Source organism: Eublepharis macularius, chromosome 14, assembly GCF_028583425.1.
Source record: "Eublepharis macularius isolate TG4126 chromosome 14, MPM_Emac_v1.0, whole genome shotgun sequence".
Lineage (NCBI taxonomy): Eukaryota > Metazoa > Chordata > Lepidosauria > Squamata > Eublepharidae > Eublepharis > Eublepharis macularius.
Window position 1 is genome coordinate 34230114 of NC_072803.1, and position 17296 is coordinate 34247409.

Here is a 17296-nt window from a genome sequence, read left to right on the forward strand (position 1 = left end):
CTAAGTGATTTTCTGGAGAGGGATGACCATCTTACCCTGGATGAGATAAGAATATCATTTGCAGATCAAATAATAAGTTTGGGGGCACTTAGAAACCCAGCCTTATTATTGTTTGAAATACAGATTGACTCTGTTACTAAAAATGCCTAATATTGCTTCTGTTTTGTTTATCAGCTCTCTTCCGTTCTAAACGTAGCTGATCTGGCCACACACTGATCCATACCTCTGTAATCTCATGTTTGAGTTGCTGTAATATGTTTGGTGTGGTGCTGCCCTTAAAGACATCTGGGAATCCCCAGTGCAAAAAATGCAGTTTCTTGTTTGCTACGTGGGATTAACTGAAGAGAATACATACTAATGAAGCAACTTCACTTGGTTGCCCATTTGTTTCTAAGCCCACTTTAAAGTGCTGCCTCTTACTTTTAAAGGTTTCAGCAACAGGGACTCACATGTCTGAAGGACCACCTCTCCTTACATGACCTTCTACACCAGTTGTATTCCTTAAACCAACCATTGCTTGAGATTTCCCTATCCTACAACTGTACCATCTTCTTATGCTAGGACCAGTTCCTTTTCATTTGTGGCACCAACTTTATAGAATGGCCTACTGGTGGAGGTGTGGATGGCCCCTTCGTTGTTGATTTTTTAAAGAGGAACACAGCAGTTTTATAGTCTAGGGTTTTCCGACTATGTTTTCGGGTTCATTGAGTACAAAACAAATGACCACATGGTCACTGAACTGTGGGGATCTCCCCCTAGGCTCTTGCACAGCACCTGTTGATCTCAATGAGGCCTGCATAGCAATGGGAGACTGCCCCATTGGTCTCTCATTCCTGTACAGGCAAAATACTTTCAGCTACTTCACTTTATCATCTTGTGGGAGGGTTGCTTCTGCACAGGCGGCAGTGGGGGGATAAGCTGCTAGACTGAATGCGCTAATGGAAAACAGTTAGCTTTATGTCTCCATAGCACTGATACAGTCACTGGCATGATGAAGTTCCCGATAAGGAATAAAGGAAAGCAGAAACAAAGTACAATGCAGCCTGTATTCTAGCTTCCACAATCCAAGCCACCCTCCTACGTAGCTGGCACCCACTGGAGTACAGGGACTTATCAGGTGCACATCTTTTTCTTAATGTGTTTTGATTCACTGAACCCAACATTTGATCTCTGAGTTGCCTAAGTGACTGTTTTTCTGTGTCATCATCGTTCCGTTGTCCGGAGACTGAGTAATGGATAAAATAGTTAATGCCATACGTGGGTCACAGCTTTAAAATTAGACCTTTGAACTGAAGCTGACATAACACCATTCAGTGAGCATGGGACTTGAAACCATGGGTTAAAGGAGAGGGGCTGTTGGGGATGCTTGCCAGTGGAAACCACACCCTCAGAACTGGAGGTTTCCTTCCTCTAACCACAACATGTACAGGAGCGCAAACTGATTTTAGACCTGACTGATACTCTCAATCAACGGATGGTTATTTACTCCACCCTCCCTTCAAGGAGCTCACGCTTCATATTCTGGACCTCAACTAGATGGATATGGGTGCAGTCCTAAGAACGCCACCGCGGGAGTAAGCCTCAATGAATAATTTTGGGCTTACTTCTAGACCTGCTTAGGATTGCTGTCTTAGTAGGTCTAACTCAGAATCCTACTCTGTTCTATTCAATGGAGCTTATTGCCAGGAAAATGTTCTTAGGATGGCACAGTAAGCATCTTAAGTGGAAATTGTGGAGACAGCTAGCAAACAGAGCATTCTGATTGTTCATGGAGGTGCACAACTGTTAGGTATGCCATACTTGTGTATCCTGTTTACTTCAAACAGTGAGATCACTTGGATTCAGAGTAAACATGCACTCATTTCATTTCACAGTAATAACATTTATCAGATTTTGTTCTATGTTGTTTTAATGTTTCTGGCTTAACTAAGCCTCTTACCAATCTAACTTGGTGTGATAGTATTTCCAGTAGTACAATACTCCAAACCCTTTGGCTCTATAGCCAATATTTGGAGTGTTAGATCACAGCCTAAGACTGCCAGTTCCAGGTTGGGAAATTTCTGGAGATTTGGGGGGTGGATCCCAGAGAGAGTGGGATTTGGGGAGGGGAGGATGCTCAGCAAGCTATAATGCCATAAACTCCACCATCCAAATCAGCCATTTCCTCCAGGGAAACTGATCCCTGTGGCCTGGAGATCAGTTATAATTCCTGGAGATCTCCAGCCACCACCGGGAGGTTGGCAACCATAGAGCCAGTTCCTCTTTTTATGTTACTCGGTGGAATCCTTCTGTTGGAAAGTTTAGAATTCTGAGCAACTTTCTAAGAATCCTGCATTAACCCTGAGACCCATTGTTCTAAAAGTTAATATCTTGGAATACTAGTTATTTCCTGTCATTTCTGGCTCCAATATTGAATAATCACTCTATTTAAAAGGATTTTAGGAAACATAAAAACAATATCCCCTCCTCCTGCAATGTATCTTCAGTCTGGGAGTTTAATTTGGAATTTCCATGCAATGCCATTCATGCAGAATCTAAAAAAAAATTTCCAGAGAAAAATCTGTTTCTAATTTAGCAGCTTTCTTTGAATTTTGCTTCTGGGGAAGTGGGGCTGCTGAATAAATCTTTTTTAAAAATATTTTTTATTATTTTCACACATACATATACAGACATGAGACAGTTATCATTTTACTTGTCAATATCTGTTATCTATTTCTTTACCTCATATTTCATCTTGTTACATCTTTAATTGTGAGTTCTATTATGTCATTATACAGTTAGTCTTAGTATCATATTTATAACATTGTAATTATTTGCTATCCATTTGTAGAAGGGATCCCATGGTACTGAGATGTCTTCTTCCATTTGCCCTTTCATTAACAACGTTAATTTATCTATTTCCGCCGTCTCCATTACTTTTGTTATTAATTCTTCTTGCTGAGGGATTCTTTGTTGTTTCCATTAGGTTGCTAGTAAGATTCTAGCCGCTGTTACTATATGGATTACCAAGTGTTCTTGCTCTCTCTTTATATCCAGCATACAGTTTAATAAAAAAAATTCTGGTTTCAAAGGAACTGATATCTGTAAGATACTTTGTATTAGCTTATGTACCATTATGCACTTCTTTTCAGGACCACCACATGTGGAAAAATGTCCCTATATCTTCTTTACATTTCCAACACTTATTTGATATATTTTTAAACATTTTAGCCAGTCTATCTGGCGTTAGATACAATCTATGGAACATCTTATATAAATTCTCTTTAAACACAGCAGATTTAGTTATTTTAACATTTACTTTCCATATCTTATTCTACTGTACTTGGTCAATATCATTACCTAAGTTCTGTATCCATAGTCTTTTACATTTTCCCACCTCTTCATTTTCTTTCATTTCCATTAGGAAGATATACATTTTTTTATCAACTTTTCATCTGAATCACATAATTTTTCAAACTCTTTTTGTTCTAGATAAAAGTCCCCCATTTTTTTGTCTTTATTATATCTGGATTCAATCTGGACTCTTGACCACTGCTGAATAAATCTTGACTGCGCTCTGCATGTAATAGGGAAGTGGTGCAGGTGTGGGGAAATGTGTGTAAGAGATCCCCACATTTTTGGTGTAATGAGTGAGTAGAGTACAGAAGGGAGGATCTGGGGTGTCAGGCCATTGCTTCCCACTGGGATGACAGCTGACACTTGTGACAGCTGGCCAAGTGTGATATTCGTATGCTGATCCTCATCTGTATGCTTTGCTCACCTCCAGGAAATAGTTTTACCTGCAATGTCACCCACTTGTAAAACTCATCTCCCTCTCACCCATCATGTCCACATTTCCCATAGCCTCTCCCCCTTTTCCTGCTTCTTTCTGTCCTTCCCACCCTCCTTTGTCTAATCCCCTGACTTCGTTTTCCCTTCCCCCATCTAGCAGCCTCTCCCCTATAGCCCAGTGGCAACTTGTTGGAGGTAATTCACTTTTATTTTATTTATTTAAGTCGTTTATAGTCCACCTTTCTCACTGAGACGCATGGATTACATAGTGTGAGATTAGTACAGTCCATATCAAGGACATTTCAATAAACAATGCCACAGGGTAAATAAATGCAAGTTTACAAAGATATAACATTAGCAAAAATCCAATACAGAGATGAAGAAATGTTGAAACAGAGCATAAACTCTAGGACTGAGATTAAACAACATAAAACTACTCAGCAGAGTCATACTTAAAGCAGCAGGTAGTACAGAGAAGCACATACTTAAAGCAACAGGATTGTCAGGGGACAGGGAGGGTGTGGGGTGCAGCACTTAACCTTTGTATCCCTTGTGCATGCACCTCCACACCCCACCACGTGACATATTTTGGGCTGATTCTTAAGTTTGACCCTGGTGCAAAGTGCGTGCACTCCTGCCTCTCACATGATGACATCACTTCCAAAAGTGATGTCTTCACGGTAAGGCACAGAGGTGTGTGCACCCTTTTGCCTGGATACCTGCCAGAGGTAGGCAATTGCTGGGTGATTTGCAACTCTACTGTATCCCCTTCCCCACACTATTTTCTCTTTATCTCCTCCTGGCAGCTTCCATATGCTCATGTTTCTCTACGTCCTTCTCTCCTTCAGCACTAAACAACTTACTTTTTATCTGCCCCTATCTTTAACTGTATTTATTGACTTACTTTATTTTCATACTGTCTTTCTCCACAATGGGGACCCAAAGCAGTTTACATTAGTCTTCTTGCTCCCATATTAGCCTCACAACAACCCAAAGAGGTAGGTTAGGCTGAAAATGTGTGACTAGATCAAAATCACTCAGTGAGCTTCCACAGCAGAGTAGTGTTTCGAACTTGGGTCTTCCAGATCCTACTCTGAAACTCTAACCACTACACTACACTGGCTTTTGTGAGATGCCTGCTGTTGAACAGTAGCAAGCAGGTCCTGAAGTATCAAGTTGCCAGGTTGGTTGCTTCTGGGTCTGGCCCCACTGAGTCCTCCCTCAAAGGCCAAAACAACCATGGAAAGGGCTCTGCCCCCTCCCTGCCTTTTATTGACAGAAACCAAGCCTGGAATACTGGCTGTTATGGTTACCTAGCAACAGTCACTTTGGGTGTCTAGTTAAAACTACAGGCGCTCCTCTTATCATTTTTTTTTTAAAAAAAAACCTAATGTATTTTTTTTGGATTTCAGATTTTTCTGCAAACCTGGGGCATTTTTCAGTTGTTTGCAAAGATCTGACTTGTCCATTCATGGTGTCATTCTCCAGATTTAAGTATCCCTATATCATGGCCACGTGGTAGGATTTCCAGGTCCCCTTACCTTCCTGGTGGGAGGGGGGACCCAGGACTTACCTTTCTCGGTATGTTCACATGCAAATGACATCACTTTTGGGAAGTGATATCATTATGCAGGGCCCGGGAATGCTCCCGCGCTTCACAGTAGGCTGATTGGGGGCCCAAACAGGCCCAATTTAGCTCATTTGAGGCCCAAATCAGCCCACTGTGAAGCACAGAAGCCTGCTTGGGAGGCTTGTTCCCTAGCCTTTCCCCTTGCCAGCCAGGTGAGTGGTGGCAGGGGGCAGAGGGCTGGAGTAGGGGATCCCCAGCTGCCACTGGGGGACCTGGCAGCCCTACCACTTGGCTATTAGAATATGTTTCACTGCACAGTCAAAACACGGCAGGCTTGTTTCTTTCTAAAACGTAAGGATCTTTTCATAACAGTTACAACATCACATTATGTGTTTCTTTTGGCAAACATGAGTAGGAAAATGTATGGGACAGGGTGGGGTTGGGGGGAATCAAGGTTTTCCCCAAAATCTTGGGTCTTACTACACGTTATGGGGGAAGCACTAGGTAGCTGTCACTGACATACACCAATACCGCCCGCCACCCCGGAACATTTGGAAAGAACTGTATAGTATGATATCATTATGCTTAGTGTTCTTCCATTCTGCAAGTGACAGCGAAATGAAGCAGAAGTCAGAGGTTGCTGAAAATGATACTATATCAAGTAGTTTCTTGTACTGAGCATGACTAGGAAGATATGGGGGATGGTGATGGTAACTGCACATCCTGTGTATAGACCCTCAACACCTATGTGCACTTTAAGTATATCATGGGGCTGGATTAATCTATTCTCCATCTTGACCTGTCTCCCTGGGACAGACATATGTAACACTGCTAGGCATGTCAATATTTTTAGATCTCAGTTGGAGCTGAGGAGCCCAAGCAGCATCTCTTAATCTAGGGAGGCTCCTTACCCCTCTCTACTAACACACTAACTTCAGCATTGAGGAAGCAAAATGTTTCATCTAAAGGAAATTAAATGGGATTTGCAGCAGCATCTCTCAAATATAAAACCATTTTTTAGAAAAACTCATGCTCTCTTCGGGGAGGAGGTGGACAGATTCTGCAGGTGGTGAGGCCTACCACATGCCTCCTGGACCTGTGTCCATCATGGCTGGTGAAGGCCAGTGTTGGTGGACTGCGGGATTCCTTGGAGGCTATTATTAACATGTCCCTGGGCTCCGGGGGTTATCCCAGGGCACTGAAGGAGGCTATGGTGAGGACCCTTTTAAAGAAACCATCACTGGACCCTGCTAACCGACTCAGCTACCACCGTTTCAAATCTTCCGTTTCTGGGTAAGGTGATTGAGCAGGCACTGGAGAAACAGCTGCAGAACTTCCTGAAGGAGACCTTGGCTCTGGATCCCTTCCAGTCCAGCTTCTGCCCGGGACACAGGCCAAAGACACTGCTGGTCGCCCTCACAGACCACCTCCATAGACACCTGGATCAAGGTGGATTGGCGCTGCCGATTTTGTTAGATCTCTCGGCAGCGTTCAATACGGTCGATTACGATCTTTTGACACACCGCCTTGCTGACATGGGAATACAAGGGACGGCACTACAGTGGCTTGTCTCTTTTCTCCATGGCTGGGGACAGAGGGTGGTGCTTGGGGAGGAATTATCATCCCGTTATCCACTGGTATGTGGTGTGCCACAGGGGGAAATACTTTCCCCACTGCTGTTTAACATCTATATGCACCCCCTTGCCCAGTTGGTGTGGACTTTCGGGCTTGGGTGTCATCAGTACGCTGATGGCACCCAGCTATATCTGTTGATGGCTGGCTGGCCTGGATCTGCCCCAGCTGCCCTGGAGCATGCTTTTGGAGCCGTAGCTGGATGGTTGAGGCAGAGTCGGCTGAAGTTGAACCCCTTGAAGACGGAGATCCTGAATATGGGTCATGGCGGTGTGGATTTGGGACCCTGGCTCCCTACTCTTGATGGGGTGGTGCTTACATCAGTGCCGAGGGTTAGGAGCCTGGGGGTGATCCTGGATGCCTCCTTAAAAATGGAGGCCCATGCCGCAGCAGTTGCCAGGTCTTCTTTCTTCCATCTTCGGCAGACCAGGCAGCTTGCCCCCTATCTTTCGACCCGCGACCTAACTACAGTGGTCCAAGCAATGGTCACTTCTAGGCTAGACTACTGTAACGCGCTCTACATGGGGCTTCTCTTGAACCTGATCTGGCGATTGCAATTAGTCCAAAATGCAGTGGCGCAAATCATCGCTGGAGTGCCATCTTATGCACATATAACACCAGTATTGTACCAGCTGCATTGGCTACCGGTGGAGTACCAAATCAGATTCAAGGTTTTGGTATTGACCTATAAAGCCCTATGCGGACTGCAGCCAACATATTTGCGGGACTGCCTCTCCCTATATGAGCCCCAGAGGATGCTTCAATCCAGTGATAAACAGCTGTTAACGATCCCTGGCCCCCAAGGAGGCCTGCCTAGTGTTAACCAGAGCCAAGGCCTTCGCGGTCCTGGCTCCAGCCTGGTGGAACACTCTGTTGCAAGAGACTAGGGCCAGGCCAGATGTGTTATCTTTCCGCTGGGCCTGTAAGACAGAGCTGTTCTGCCAGGCATATGGTTCATGCTGGCTAGGGCCTCCCCACCGGCCAAATAGAGGAAAATCTACCCTCCTTATCAGATGTATTCTCCACTCAGCCTCTCTGTTAAACATTTGTGGAGAGGACTGGGTGGTGGATCCTTTTTTTTTTTAGAAGTGCTGCCACATTGTTTTAAATATTTATAATATTTATGTGATTTTATTTCTGTTTTCAAGTGTATATATATATAAATTGGTTTTGCAGCTTTGTAAAGCAACTGTTTAATCCAATGGTCCAGAAACAAACATTGCCGTTTTGCAATGAATCCCAGTCAAGATCCTTGCTGCTGCATTTTGTGGTGATAGAACTTCTTGTCATACTTCAAATGGAGCCTTATGTGTAGGATATTAATTTTCCAAGGCACTTGGAACTGTTGCCTCAGGTCTACTTTCGCCAGGAATGGCTGCAGCTGGCAAAGCACTCTAAACTTGTAAGGAGTTACCCACCCTGACCACCTCTTCTTTATCAAGCTAGTGAGGACTACATACAGATGGTTAAATCAGGTTCTTTCAGGGAGAGCAACCCCATCCAAAATAGTGTGTATATCTATTCTCAAACCAGTTTTATATTTGAATAACACTACTTCTGTCTGATCTGAAGTAATTTTAGTTTGCTTCCCCATACCCAACCCCTTACTGTCTCCAAGCACTGTTTTCTACTTCCTCCCTAGAGATAATGTTTTCTACTTCCTCCCTAGAGATAAATGGAGCGAGTGGAGTATCATCATCATATTGGTCACCTTGTACCTCACCATTCATAACATTATCCTTATGTAAAGTAAAATTTCCTCTATCCAGGTGTACGTTTGTGTTGCTTTGATCATTTTTGTTATTATCTTCAGGAATCCTTGTTGCTTCCCAAATATGAAAGCTTGTTGCAGCGCCAGCAGGAGGATTTTATCACCAGGACACTACTGTATGATTCACTGAAGTTTTGAACATGCTTCCTACCTCCTTCAGGTTTGCTAATTTTGGCATCACCAACCATACATGTGCTTAAATTAAATCATACTTGGCCAGTTGTATATTTAGATGGTATTACACTGAGCTTGTATGTGCAAATGTTCAAGTAACATTTGATCATATTTGGAGGTTCCAACATGTCATCTCTGACCTTCGATTTTTGCCAAAACCCACCTGTCTCCATCCTGCACAGAAGCTGAAACATAAAAATACTTGCACATTGTACACCCCAGGAGCACATGAAGAATAAAAAAACATAGACTGGTTACTGAAAACTTAACCTACAGTCAGTGAAGGTACACAAGTATACAACACGGCACAACCATACTAACAAAAGGAACATGAGAACAGAGGAAATGCAGGCAATGAGTGACTTGACTTCTGTTAAAGGCTCAGGGTGGGATCTCCATTCCTACTCGTGTCTGAAGGGAGCTTGGTCTCTCGAAAGCTTACACCCTGGAAATCTTTTCCTTTTCTAAGGGGCCATTGGACTCAAATCCTGCTGTTTGCACAGACACACAACACAGATTATAGCCTTAAGAGTACACGAGGATACTACGTTCGATGAATTTCATCCTTTTTAAAATGCTTATTTTATGTAGAGCTTTAGGAAGCAGTTCGCTGTATTGCTAGTTTTAATTAGTTTAGTGCGATTTTTTTAAATTGCGTTCATTTTAACTATACTTGTAAGCCACCATGTGAGCAAAACTGCTAAGAGTGCATGTGGGATTTGTACACATTTTAAACGTAGAAGCATTTGGAGCGCACGGGGAGAGAACCTGCTGGGGGAAAATATCCACAAACCGTACAGCTTCACCATATTAGAGAGAGAGAGAGATCAGAAGGCTGTCTGAGCGATTTCTGGAAGCGCAGATTACAAGATAGGACTGATCACAAGCTGCAAAAATACGGTTCGGGGCCAAGAGGCCGGCAGGCTGGCGGGCTTCCTTCGCCCCCGTTTCACTTTTGGATGCTGCTCCTTTAAAAGCCGCCCTGCCCAGGCCCGCCGCCCTTTCCTTCCCTTCCCTCCCTCTACACGGAAGTGGCCGGGCCTGCTGCTGTCAGCGCTGCTAGCGGGCCTCGTTTTTCAGGGGGTGGGGGGCTCCTCCGCGGCCCCCTCGCCATGGCGCCTCAGCCTCCTCCCCCGCCGCCTCCCACGGCCCTCCAGTCGATGGGCTGCTGCGGCCCGTGGGAGATGCGGGAGCGTCTCGGAACTGGAGGCTTCGGCAATGTCATCCGCTGGCACCACAAGGTGGGTGCGACGGGGGTGCCCAAAGGCCGGCCAAACTTAGCGCCCTTGACTGGAAAAAAACCAAATTGGCGGGAAGGAAGCGTGCGCGTTACCCTGAGGGGGCAATTGGGCGGGAGCGCGCTTGCTCGTTCTCTCCCCGGAAGCAAGGTGGTAGGAGAGTTGCGTTTGTGTGTGTGTGTAAACGCGCCTCGGTTTGAGGGAGGCGTCGCGAGCCTTTAAAATCCCAGTAATGAATAAAAATAGCAACAAAAGTGCCTATGAACACACTCAGCGAGCCCTTCTCCATATAATTAAAGAAGGCCTGTTCATAAGTCACAGTGAACGCATGTACCATCCATGACAGTGTACACTTGATTATTCTGTACATAATGGGTAATTCTCGCTTTCTATGTATGCACATCTGGACGTGTGATATAAGACCCACGCTTATCCAGGAGTTGCTGGCCCCTGGTTTCTTTTGTAAAATGAAATAGTGTTGCCAACTTGCAGGTGGTGATGGCTGGAGATTTAATTGATCTGAGATCAGTTCCCCTGGAGAAAATGGCTACTTTGGAGGGTGGACTTAATGCATTATACCCTACTGAGGTCCCTGCCCCCCCCCCCCAAATCTCAAAGAGTTTCCTAGTTTGGAGCTTTAGTCCTATGTTGGCTTTTAAAGGTGTAAGCATGTATACACAAGATATACATGTATTCACTCTAAAATGAACAGGGCTTGCTTGAGCAGCTGCTAATCATGGAGTTATTTACTTCTAGACTTTATATTACCTCTTGATATTATGAAAGAAAAACTGGGGAAACAGAGATAATATACAAAAATATAAGCTCATTAGCAGCAATACAGAGTCCTAAGAGGCCACCTTTTCTTTCAGAGGTTAAAGCTTCCATTAGGAAGTTCACTATTGTAGCAAAAACAAGTAGTGGCCTCTGAAAGACTGGCACAAGTTTATTAAAGCCTAAGCTTTTCTGGGCTATGCCTTACTTCATCAGATGTGTGTGCTTTTCACAGGTGTAGACTTGTTTGCAGTGTGGCAGCAAAACCAATGTTGTGCCTTATGGCACTGTATCAAGTGATATAGGCTTATTCTGATGTAAGGCTTTGTAGAAATGAAAAGGAAACCTGAAACCTAAAACTATTCATTTATTACCGTCCAATGACTTTCTAGTCAAAAGACTGTTTCTCAGAGGCAAACTAGACATGACAGCATCCTTGTGGCCGCCACAAGATGATGACAGCATGTTAAAGTCATTTTAAAATATCACAAAAGCCTGATCAGGATCAGACCCATAGCGCAGTGCACTGAAGCTCTCTTGTTGCCACCAGAGCAAAAGAATCTTCACTGCATTACTGTGTGCTTTCATTTTAAAAGACATCCTCCTAAACAGAGCTTCTGCTTGATATGTTGAAGAGTTACTATTAGAGTTATGCATAACCTCAATCTCTGACATTTTGTGGTTGGCTCCACCTGGCGCTGCCATTTTATGGTTGTGCTAGGCTTGCCAGGTGCCCACCAATGGTAAGCCACCAGCAGGCAACCTGGGCAAATGGCAGTGCGCTCCCAGCAGGAGTACAATAATGTAACTTCTGGAAGTGACATTATGGTGCCGGCTTCTGGAGCGCTCCTGTGCTTCGTGCAGGGCTGATTTCAGCCCCAAACAGACGAATGCTTAAAGGATCAGCCCTGCTCAAAGCACAGGAGCAATCCCATAGCCAGCACAATAACGTCACTTTCAAAAATGACATCATCATGTGCCTGCCAGTAGTGTGCGCATGTGCCCAGTAAGTACTGCCTCCCCTGCCAGTTGCTTGGCAACCCTAGGTTGTCCCCACCACCCTATGTCAGAATTCAAAAGGTGTTTACAGGCTTTAAAAGTTTGGGGATCACAGATACACAGTAATCAGTCCTTTTTTGTTTTTAAAAATGACAAGTACTCATATATAAGGTTGTGTCAATTTCCACCAATTCCCCCTTCAGGACTTGGGAGAGCCCTGAAAAAAGGTGCCTGTATTTAGTAGCAATGAATACTAAGTGGTTACTAGTGGTAATCACAAAAAAAGCTCTGGTAATAATAATACTTAGAATTGATATCATACTCTCAAATGTTCAAAGCATTTCAGATACTTATATCTTTACAACAGCCTTTCCAAATAGGCCACTATTATTATCTCAACTTTGAGGATGTTTCCACATTGTGTGGGAAAAACTTGTAGGAAAAGTGGCATTTGAACTGAAGACCTCCTGAATCACAATGTATTAAGCAGTATAAAACTACTTAAGAAATGTTTTTTATAAGCTTTCGTAGGCCAGAGTCCATTTTCTCAGTGATATGCATCTGGGCTTTGACCCAGAAAAAAGTTTGCCATAGCCACACTAAATATAGTAGTTTTTTAAGTACCTCAGTACTTCATCGTGTTTCCTTGAACAGGCAGCCTGAGATATTGTAATCTAACAAATGAAGTTTTTATTGGCATGGAGAGAAATTGTTATTTATGTAAAGTGCTTATTGTCCCAACTTGACATTACCAAAGGGAGTGGGAAATTCTACATTTGTTTGGTGTCTGTGTGACAGGCTGCTCTTGTGGAGGTGGAGAGGAGATCCAGAAAAAGGAGCCATTTGAAACAAAACCAGCCACTCATTGCTACCCTCCCCCACCCCAGCCCTAGCCCTCAGCTGGTGGCTTCTAGTTGTTGCTGTAAGCTGTTGTCTCAGTTTTTTTTAATGATATATGTTATGTACTACAAAATTTCTCCATGCAAAGTACTTTCAGGATTTCTTTCAGAAAACTTGTGAGTAGTTTTATGGTTGTATGTGCTGATCAGTCACACTGGGTTTTCTATGGTATCTTCCTATAATGTACCCTAAAGCATTTTCACAGATGAGAACAAAAACTTGGAAAAGAGTGTGAGGGTATGCTAGATAGAATGCCTCTCTTCTCGTAACAAAAATAATCTTGTGAGTTGAAACCATTCCCGTCTTCACTTTTAACTTCAGAATGTTTACTCTCCCTTGGGATTTATTTGACAATACTTACAGAAGCTGCAATTTAAAACACTTTCAGTGGTGTGGTATCTGGAGAGACAGCATTACTGCGCTGGTATTTTCTGTTTACATGAGTGCATTATATGCATCCAGTAGGGAATGGAAACTTTTCTGTGTATGTATATTGTAACAAATAGAAAAAACACCCCATCATCTCTCATCTCTCTGAAGGGCAAAATAGGGGCAGTAATTTTTCAAGGACAAGATAATGGAAGAATCTTAACAGTTCCTGGAAAATCCTGCAAAGGAAAGCACTGGCACATCACCTTTGCTCCTCATTTGCCTTGAAAGTCCCTTGCAGAGGTTGCCACATAAGTCAGTTGTAACTTGATGGCACCTATGAGCATAACTGTTCCCTGCAAATATGGACATTTAGAGCAGTGTATATATGCTAGTTAGGATTGCTTAGCCACTTGTGTATGTGCACAGTGAAAAGCTCATATGTATAATTGTTACATGACAGAGCAAGATTCTAGTCCAGTGTCACTTTAAAGACCAACAGGATTTCCAGGATACGAGCTTTCAAGAGTCAGGCTGCCTTTATAACTCTTGAAAGTTTATACCCTGGAAATCTTGATAGTTTTTAACGTTCTACTGGCCTCGAATCTTGCTCTTCTCTGCAAACCAACACGAGTTCCCACCTGAAACTATTACATGAATTGCAAGATTCAGGTCCAGTAGCATCTTAAAGACCAACTAGATTTCCAGGGTATGAGTTTTTGAGAGTCAAGGCTCATTTCATCAGATACATATCAGAAATCTAATTGGTCTTTAAGATTCTACTGGACCTGAATCTTTCTCTTCTACTACAGACCAACACATCTACCCACCTGAAACTGTTATATGAAATAATTGGTACATGGGTTTCTCTTGAATTCATAACAGTACTGCATAGTATGCAGGGATTTGTAACATCTAAATCAAAGCTGATATTCTTGTCAGGCTTGCTGAGAAAGTGAAGGTCAGTGTGCTGTATTTATGCTGCTTGAATTTTTTTTTTGAAAAAAACAGGAGACTGGGGAGCAAATTGCCATTAAACAGTGTCGCCAGGAGCTCAGCCCCCGCAACAGAGAAAGATGGTGTCTGGAAATTCAGATCATGAAACGGTGAGCAGCATGCCTGCACTTGAAAACCTGTGGCATCTGTTGTGTTCCATATGAAATGGCATCAGGATAAATAATCACTTTTCAATTGAAGATTTATTTATTTATCCTGCCCCATCTTGTGGGCTTTAGAGGAATCACAGGATTTAAACGTTTATACAGAAAACAGCATTCAATAAACAGAGATTTTATTGGACTGTATTGTCCTTGTACCTCCTTTGTATTGCTCTTAAAACAGTCAAAGTACACGGTACCTTAAGTTGCTGGCAGGAACTATTTCTCTGTGACTACCATCACCAAGTTAGTCATCTGAATGCCATCAAAATCAGTACAACCTACCAGAAAGAATTACTTTGAGGCCAAGGATTCAGGGCTTGTGTTCCCTAAGCTAATCTGGGCATAAAGCCATTTTTCAATATAGCATGTCACCAAACAATCTGATAAGCTGTTTCATAAAACTTGGATGCAGAATTAATAACCTTAGGCAGAATTCTTAATTTTAAAGTAGTTTGTTTTATGGAGAAGTAGGCAGAAATATTAAAGGATTTGGCATGTGGCTTTGCTCTCTCTTTTTTGGCTAAAGCAGGAGAAATCAGTAGGGCCTCATGAGTTTCTCATTCCAAAAGCTCTTTGTTCAGCCTGTGTCATCTAGTGTAAATTAGCACTGAGCACATGGTCCTCAACATTCTCCAAGGCCTGGAGCAGCTCTTCTGTCGCCTATGCGATCGTCAAATAAAGTTAACTAAGAGAGGGACAGGGAGCTATTGGACCCACTTCTTATTAAACTAAAAGCATCCCACCCTGGTAACGAGCATTCCTCCCTGCTTTCAAGCCCTGAGCCAGTTAGAGCTGAGCAGTTTGTGAATGACATCATGCACTGGAACTATCTACAAAGATACTACATATCTAAATGCAGTATCATTTAACATTTATAATGAGATACCAAAGAGGGGAGGCAGCGTGGGTTTAATCTCCCTGTATTCAATAGGCAGGATTAAACACAGTGGCAACCCTAACAGGAAGTTAAGTGTACCCTCCTTATTTTCTTTATATTGTAATATTTTAATGTAGTATTCATATTTTTGGCATTATGATACTTGAATGTTTTCAGACCGAGACTTCTTCTAAAGAGGAGAAGAAAAGGAGCAGGCCCATGCTGAGGGTTCATTTACTCTCAGATTTAATAAATGCCCTGGTATAATACTGTTGTTTTCAAGGTATGTTCTGGAGAACCAGTGGCAGAGTTTTTCTACTATCAATCTTTGTTTGTAATGTACCACTTCACGGGAGTGTCAGGAGTTTTTGAAGGCACGCTCAAGGTTTATGAAGAATGCAGTGATAACCCAACAGGGTTAATTAAGTTGTATGCTGTAGAATGTACACCATAATCCACAGCAGATGTTCAGGGATAGCACAGGAGACAGGTTAATGCAGAAAGTATTCTGTGGGTGGGCAGACTTTGAAAACCACTGACAAGGCGAAGTAATGGATCCTGAGATATTATGTATCTATTCTTTCCTATAGACTAAATCACCCCAATGTGGTAGCTGCCCGTGATGTCCCAGAAGGGATGCAGAATCTTGCACCTAATGATTTGCCCTTGTTGGCTATGGAATACTGCCAGGGAGGAGATCTCAGAAGGGTGAGTATTTTGAAGTGTACCATACATTAGAGACAAGCAGTGAGACTAGGGGGGAACTAGTTGGAGTTATTCAGACTGTTATGTTTTCCTTGGTGTAGTACAGTAATTCTCAGTCTTTTTTGCATCTGACGACCCAACAATTATTCTGTCAAAGAACCTGAGTACTATTAAAAACAAAAAGCCCAGTTTCTCCAAGAAGGACATTTTTATGTTCATAAGCATTCTGTTATTATATCTATAAGGTAGAGTTAGCAGGAGGAAGCACATCAAAGATGTTTGTTGGTGGACAGGGGGAACAAATAGATTTACAGCAAGTGTTCAAGGTTATTGCTGGCATATTGATGGATATTCTGTGGCAGGTATGGTTGGCCAGAGAAGCACATCACACTTGCAGGTGGGCATGGGGCGAGTTAATTATTAGTCATTGTTATGAAAACCCTGCATAACACCTAGACTGATTCTGCATCCCATGTGCCATTGGCTGAGAACCACTGGTGTACTGAGGGATATGCCTGAATCCCTGGCATGAAGGGAAGAACCTTCATTCTCTTGAAACAATGGCCGTCTCCACCACGAGGTTAAATCCAGCATTTATAAATAGTCGCTCCCATCGATGCTGATTCAGCTTGACCTTCCTGCCTTCTGCATTGTGCAGCGAGGGTTTGATTTGTTGTCTTGTTTTTCATTCCAGACATTTGAGGAAGCATCGGTGTAGTGTTGGATTTTCTGGGTTTTGTGATCCACGTCACTATTTTTTAAAAAACTTTTGCACATGTGTTATAACGTTGCAATATTGCGACAACAGGTGCCCAGCATTCTCATCCCCTTCCAAGTTCTACTGTTGGCTGATTGGACAGGATTTGGGCACTCAGCGATGAAGCTCTATTATTTAACACACCCAGTAATGTGATCATGGCTGGGGGCGGATCTATCAAGCAGCCCTCCACTGCTGCAGCATCCATCATTTGTTAGCCCTCACAAAATGGAACCTGGAAAATCCTTTGAACTGTAAAAGTAATAAAATGAATGAATGAATGAATGAATGAATGAATGAATGAATGAATGAATGAATGAATGAATGAATGAATGAATGAAATCTTCAACCAAAGGGTCACAAATCTGGAGTCTGCACAGCCCACAATCAAATGTATTTTTATCTCATGGGTTGTCAGAACATGCCAGCATTGCAACCCTTTAAAAAAAAGCTTCAGCATTGCGACACTTAAAGTAAAAAAAAAAAATTTAAAAGGAGGGGGGGGCGTGATTTCCTCCACCACTTGGAAGTTATTAGCAGGCTACCTGTGACTGTGATCTGCTTAGACAGTACTAAAAAGTAAACCCATGATAGAAGGA

The 17296-nt window shown here is 42.9% G+C and overlaps 1 protein-coding gene across 1 annotated transcript in view; it reads left to right on the plus strand.

The window, feature by feature from the left end:
• The first annotated feature begins 9938 nt into the window (after positions 1 to 9938).
• IKBKB (inhibitor of nuclear factor kappa B kinase subunit beta) overlaps positions 9939 to 17296 on the plus strand; it is a 36145-nt gene continuing 28787 nt past the window's right edge. The window contains exons 1-3 of the mRNA XM_054997779.1: positions 9939 to 10159; positions 14210 to 14304; positions 15826 to 15943. Coding sequence (XP_054853754.1) covers positions 10031 to 10159; positions 14210 to 14304; positions 15826 to 15943 — 342 coding nt within the window. The 5' untranslated portion in view covers positions 9939 to 10030. The remainder of the gene's footprint in view (positions 10160 to 14209; positions 14305 to 15825; positions 15944 to 17296) is intronic.